Here is a 7,325-nt window from a genome sequence, read left to right as displayed (position 1 = left end):
GATTGTTGAGAATCAATTTTGGGTCAGATTGATTTTGAGAAATCGCAAGGGAAAACTGAAATTCTAGGTTCGCGATTGGGTTTCTAGGCCACTAGTGTGATCGCGCACAACGTCTAGTGTGACTGTGCTAGTGCCTCAAAAACCCCAAACTCTCTGAGGGCGCGACCGCGCTAGTTTCTCTGAAACTCCCTTTTGCAGATAATAAGTACTTTCAAATGGGATTTTTAGGATATGTCTTGGTGACCCATTTGAGGGTTTAGGGGTTGATTCCCTCATCGTGTTAGTGGAGTTTAGAGGCAATTGGAGTTTGATTCCCGAGTACGTAGTTATATTTGGTCTCTAATTAGTGTACAATAATCGTTATGACAAGGGTTTCAGAAGACTTACAATGGGATCTCACTCGAGGTCGACTCGTTTCTATCATTGGAACCGAGGACATAAAACTAGCATATGCACATAGAGCGGGCATTGTCCCCAATATTAACATGTAAACAATTATGACCATGTACTTGGAAGTTAAGCTAGAGCTATGTACCCTTGTCGTATATATGTGCTTGTTATGTTTAATTGTATTGAATCTGTTATGACTGATCGATATGGACTGTATTTGGATATAATCAACTGATATGTAGGCTCTAATGGCAGGGACATTATTGGAGTGCGATACATGCTCATTCGGCATGGGCCGTAAGTGCTCAGTAATGCACCTTTTTTAGCTTAGGTCGTGATAAATTTTTATCTGATTGAATGATTTCATTTTATTATATGTGAATCATGTTAATTGTTAATTATGTTTAATGTTATTATTATTAGGCTGTGTTGGGCTTTTCTTGTTGGGCCTTGCCTGACAGGTGCTCTATGGTGCAGGTAAGGGCAAAGGGAAGGTACACCAGCCATGAGTTGGAGAGCTTGGCTGCAGTACATACATGTTCACCCTGCTCTACCTATAGGGTTGAGTTATCTGATTGACTTAGGGTAAAAGCCCAATTTTTGTCACTTAGGTCGACTTATTTTGAGAACAGTGGCTGTAAATATATATTTTTTAAACATTTTGGCATCCCATGTAACCTTTAATAATTTTAATGAAATTATTTAACTCTTTTTAATCAAATTTTAGCATTTCTACTTTATTTAACATTAAATCACACTTTTGAGTTCAAATTTCTCGCTTAGCGAGTTAAGCACTATCTTTTAAACACACAAGGACATGATCTTGGATTAGTAGGGAGTCACACTTCCTATCCACGCGAAGACTCACACCAAAGTCTTTCAAGTCATTCCTCAAACACAGAAGGACGTGTGTGCGCACGTAAGATTCACTGGATTGATTATTTAGGCTCTCTAGATGTTCTCAACTCATGAGATCTAGAGAGTTTGGAGAAGAGAATGCTTTAGAGAGTTCTAGAGAAATTTTCAGGCTTAGAAAAATATATCAACTGTTTCTTACCGATACGTACAATTAAAGATCGTATCTTTTTAAACTTATAAAAATAATAAAACAATTTTATTTCTTTTTAAATAATGTAATTCAAACTGATTTGTTAGATTTTTATTTTAATCAAATTAAAACAATAATTAAATAAACAAATAATATTTGAATTTCAAAATTCAAATTATAGGCACACGTGGCACTGGAGTGTGGTGCCACTCACTGTGCTTGCAAAGTGGGTGGCGTGTAGCTCACTCCTATGTCCCTAATTTTTCTCATTTGCTTGTTTAATTAAGATTAAGACAACATATTTATTTGAAAATAATATAAATATTATTTCAAAAATAAATTTCAGTTAATTCATAATTAACATTATCTTAATTTATCAATTTGAATAATTGTCTTATATTAAGATAATATTTAACTCTATAATATTAATCGCTTAACAAGTTAAGTACTATTTTTTAAACACACAAGGTGACGACCCTGGATTAGTTGGACATTTCTTCTTGGTATCAAACCTGTCATGGTTATATGGCTCCTAAAGATCGACCGAATATGTACATTCGCTGCTAAAGACAAGCTCGACTCACAATGCAGTGGCAAATGGGTTGAATATAAGTGTTTAACTACTTAAATTAGATGTAATGCCTTATCTGCATGCTAGAATAGGAAGCATGCTATATCTGTATATATATATATATATTGTTAGGGCATAGCCCCCTTGACTATTAAGTGGATATAATATAGATGCTTATGAGCATTATTGTTGAATGTAAAATTTTAGCTTTCTTCAGTTATGATAGTGGGACGGTTCTGATGTTGATATCATTGTATGATAAGCTTTGGTCATTGATTATAGAAGCATTTGGTGATAATTCCTCCTAGACAATCAATTAGACTCCATGGCAAGAATATTGAGGTAGGACATGATGACAACCAGAACCCTTCATGTGCTACTAAGGGATGGCAGTAGATACTTGCTGATATGCAAGCCAGACGCCAGAGACAGGAAGAAGATATTAGGCAGCTGAGATAGCAAGTTCCACTAGGAAATCTTGTTCAGCAGGGACCATCTGTAGTGGTAAATTTGGCTATGCAACCTGAGATAGGGAATCGGTCGGAACCGCTGTATGAGAGGTTCCAGAAGCAACACCCTCGAAGGAGGCGCAGATCAACTTAAGGATGAGCAATGGGTTAGCATGACTAGTTCTATCCCAGATTTTATTAGGGTGGAAGGAAATGATAGGGTGGCTTACGCCACATATATGTTGTGAGATGACGCCCAAATCTGGTGAGAGGTTGTATCCCAAACCCTAAATATTGCTACTATGGACTGGGAGGAATTCCATGAGCTGTTTAACGAGAAATATTACAATGACGTAGTTCGAACTGCGAAGGTGGATGAGTTTTTTAATTTACTTCAGGGCAATATTACTATGATAGAGTATACCTTGAAATTGGACAGGTTGGCCAATTTTTCTTCTGACTTGTTGCCAACAGATGTCACGAGGAAAGAAACATTTGTTTGGGGGCTTATTTTTATGATAGCCCGGGATGTGAGAATCACCTTTGTGACTGGAGTGACTACATATGCTCTTATATTAGAGAAGGCCCTTATTGTTGAGGGGGTAGAAGATTAGATATGGAAGAAGGGTGTTGCAAGGTGTGATGCTAGGAGGCTTGTACTTGTGTTTACTGGATCAAGTAGGGGTAGTGGCTCCAATGATCAGAAAAGAAGAATGATTGATAGTTCTAGCACCCCTGATCCAGAGAAGAGGTTTCGGGGTACTCAAGGTGGCCATTAGGGTAGGAACGAGAACTACCCTTAGTGTGCTAGATGCAGGCGACACCATTTGGGAGAATGTCGTGCTAAGGCATGTTTTCTGTGTGGAGTGGTGGGTCCTCTTTGCAAAGGTTTCCCTCATCTAAAGAAGGAGAAACCAATGAAAGGCGACTATCCGTTTCCAGCTCGAGTGTTCACACTGACTCAAATAGAGGCTGAGGCTAGTCCCTCTATAGTGATAGGTCAGATTTCTAACGATGGCTCTCTGTATACAATTTTGATTGATTCTGGTGCTACTCATTCGTTTGTATCTAGTAAAGTGATAAACATACTTAGTAGACCCTATGATGTGTATGTTGTGGGGTTTGGGACTTTCTTACCGACTCGGGAAATGATAATATCTAGGAGATGGGTTAGATCTTTACCAGTGGAGGTGGATTGTAGATAATTTTCTGTTGATCTCATTGAGCTAGAAATGGAGGGCTTTGATATAATACTGGGCATGGATTGGTTAGCCAAGTATGGGGCAACCATAGACTGTAGAAGGAAGATGGTAACTTTTGAGCCTAAGGGAGAGGACCAATTTTAGTATTGAAGGCTAGAGACTTATTGCAAGAAGGTTGCATAGGATTCTTAGCTAGTGTGGTTGATACCACGAAGGATGTCGCAGTTGGACCAGAGGAGACTAGATTAGTCTATGAATTCCTGGATGTGTTCCTAGAAGACCTGCTTGGATTGCCATCGCATTAGAAGATTGAGTTTGTTATTGAATTGGCATCTGGAACAGAACATATGTCTAAGGCACCTTACAGAATGGCACCAACAGAGTTGATGGAATTGACGGTTCAGTTAAAAGAGTTACTTGACTTGGGGTTTATCAGACCTAGCTTTTCATTGTGGGGTGCACCAATGTTGTTTGTAAAGAAGAATGATGGGTCATTGAGGATGTGTATTGACTACCAAGAGTTAAAGAATATTACTATCAAGAATAAGTATCCATTCCCAATGATTGATGAATTGTTTGATCAGTTGTAGGGCAAAACAATGTTCTCAAATATTGTTCTTCGATCTGGTTATCACCAGTTGAGGATGACGGAAGAAGATATTCCAAAGACTGCCTTTTGTACGAGGTACATGCATTATGAGTTTTTGGTTATGTCTTTTGGACTAACCAATGCCCCAACGACTTTCATGGGCTGGTGAACAAAGTATTCAAGGATTACCTGGACAAGTTTGTGATCATGTTCATTGATGACATGTTGGTCGACTCCCAGTCAGAAGAGGAACATGAGGAACACCTCTGTTTAGTGTTGCAAAATTAAAGAATGTGAGTACTGGATATCTCAAGTAACCTTTCTAGGTCACATTGTGAGTAGGGATGGGATTATGGTTTATCCAGCTAAGATTGAAGCGGTGACGGATTGGCCAAGGCCAAAAAGTGCTTTGGAAGTTAGAAGTTTTCTTGTTTCGACGAGATATTGTCAGCGTTTTGTCGAGGGATTCTTGAGGATTGAAACGTTCTTGGTCGAGTTTACACGCAAGAATTTGAAGTTTGTGTGAGAATAGTTTCCAGGAGTTAAAAAGGAAGCTAATTACTGCACAAGTACGTAATATTCCTTTAGGTTGTGTTTTGATGCAGGCTGGAAAAGTGATAGCTTATGCTTCAAAACAATTGAAGGAGTATGAACAGCGGTAGCGTACTTATGATTTAGAACTGGCAGTAGTGGTGTTCACAGTGAAGGTGTTGCGACATTACTTATATGGAGAGAAGTGTGAGATATACACTGATCACAAGAGTTTGAAGTATTTCTTCACACAAAAAGATCTGAATATGAGGCAGAGACATTGGTTGGAGTTGGTAAAGGATTATGACTGTAATATCCTCTATCATCCAGGGAAGCCTAATGTTGTGACAGATGCCTTAAGCCGGAGAGGTCTGGGACAGGTGTTTAACTCGAAGCATATTTTAGGAAAGTTTGCTAAGGATATGACCAGAGCTGGGATAAACTTAGTCGTAGGTCAGTCAGCCAATATTTCTCTTCAATCTACCCTTCTTGAGAGGATCAAAGTAGTTCAGATGAATGATCCTTAATTGGAAAAGCATCAGGATGACGTCTAAGCTATATTGGCTAAGGAATTTACTGTTTTTGAGACTGATACTAAAGAAGGCCCTTACTGCTGTAGGAAATGCAGATCACCCATTCATTGGGATGAAATGGGTGAGAGGAAGTGTCTTGGTCCTAGGGCAGTTCAGAGGACCAGTGAAGCCATTGAGAAGATTAAAGCTCGAATGCATGCTTCACAGAGTAGACAGAAAACCTACGTAAATGAAAAGTGTAGGAACGTGGAGTTCCAAGTTGCGAACTATGTATTTCTTCGAGTTTCATCGATGAAGGGAGTAAAACAATTTAGGAAGAAAGGGAAATTGAGCCCCAAGTTTTTCAAACATTATGAGATCCTAGAAAGGATAGGGCAAGTGGCTTATAGGTTAGCCTTGCCTCCAACGTTGTCAAGAGTAGACAACATGTTTCATGTTTCGATGCTAAGGAAGGATGTGTCAAATGTTACTCATGTGTTGAGTTATGAGATGCTAGAATTACAGCAGGATCTATCTTATGAAGAGAAACCAGTTCAGATTCTAGATAGAAAGGATGAGGTCTTACAGAATAATACAACTTTCTTAGTGAAATTATTATGGAGAAAAAACAAGGTGGAGGAAGCAACTTGGGAGATAGAGTCGAGTATGCAAGACCAGTATCCCGAGATGTTCACGTAAATTTTGAGGACGAAATTTCTATTAGGAGGTGATAGTTTTAATGCCCTGAACTCCTAATGAGGTTTAGTACCTTAAATAGCATGTCGAGAAGGCATGAGTGGGAATTCTTGAGGAATTTCATTATTATATAATTGATTATGTTCATTAAATGTGTTTAAAAATCAAGTTTTAACAAAAATGGACATTTTCCTAATTTTGACCCGCTGAGTGTATATTTTAAAATTTTATGTGATACGTGCATTGTGATCACATTAATATGTGGATGTGTGTTACTTTAGACAAGAGTGGATCCTTTCAAGTGATATAGCAGAAAAAGTAACAACATGGAAAATACCTGGCCCAGGTCAAGCCTAGGGGTATTTTGGGAATTTTCACATTTTGAGGATATGGGTTAAATAAAATTAAGTAATGACATATTTATGTTTCATGTGCATTAGTAGTAAAATTGGAGATTAGTGGTGTAATTAGAGTTAGGGTAAAGATTACCATATTGCCCTTGGGGTTAAATAGGTGGGCGATTGGAAAGGGACGGCATTCTAGTCTTTTGGCTAGGAGGATAGTAGAAACTCACATTAACTCTTTCTCTCTCCTTTTCACATTACTTGCCTCCCTCTTCTTCATCTTTTCATCAAACACTTCCTTCAAAGAGATCTCCTAAAGGTAGGATCATACTCTTTAAAATTTTCTAAAGTAATTAGGATAAATCAAGCTTCATGGAATGAATTTGGCACCCACTAGTTTTTCCTCATAGGAATCCAAGAAGATTACATCAAAGAGGTATGAGTTTTTCCCTATGTTCTTAAAAGAAATTTGGGTTTTATGTTCAATTTAGAAAATGGGGGAGCCTAGGCTGTTTAGATGGGAGAATGGGTTATAGAAACACGTTTATGAATTGATTGAAGCATTAATTTGAATAACAAACAAGGAATTTAGTACGATATTGAAATTGGGAAAAATGAGTTTTTGAACCCTAAATTTCCAATTCATGACTATAGTGTGTAATTAATGTCTAGATGTTATTTGTTGGCTGTATAGTTTATTTTGAGGTCAAAATTGTAGCATCCCAAAACTCCTAATGAAGCTTATTATTTTGGCTAGTGTGTCGGGGGGACACGTGGGGGTAATTATGAGTGAATTATATGAGTTATATTATTATATGAATGTTTATGCATGACTTTGTGTATTAAATGTGTTTAAAGACTCGCTTTTGTTAAAGAGAGGTATTTTCGTAATTTTGACTCGTTGATGGTATATTTGTGATTTTATGTGCTATGTGCTTCAGACCACATTATTATGTGGATAAATTTGTGATATTCAGCATGAGTGAATCTTTT

At 37.8% G+C, this 7,325-nt stretch overlaps 1 protein-coding gene across 1 annotated transcript; it reads left to right on the top strand.

The window, feature by feature from the left end:
* Positions 1-5,604: 5,604 nt before the first annotated feature.
* Positions 5,605-5,991, top strand: LOC133815229 (uncharacterized). The gene has a single exon (XM_062248085.1). It carries the CDS (start codon positions 5,605-5,607, stop codon positions 5,989-5,991), a length of 387 nt encoding a protein of 128 aa, XP_062104069.1.
* Positions 5,992-7,325: the final 1,334 nt, after the last annotated feature.

Source organism: Humulus lupulus, chromosome 2 (assembly GCF_963169125.1).
Source record: "Humulus lupulus chromosome 2, drHumLupu1.1, whole genome shotgun sequence".
Classification (NCBI taxonomy): Eukaryota; Viridiplantae; Streptophyta; class Magnoliopsida; order Rosales; family Cannabaceae; genus Humulus; species Humulus lupulus.
The sequence above is the reverse complement of the archived record's forward strand: the minus strand, read 5'-3'. Positions and strand labels throughout refer to the sequence as shown.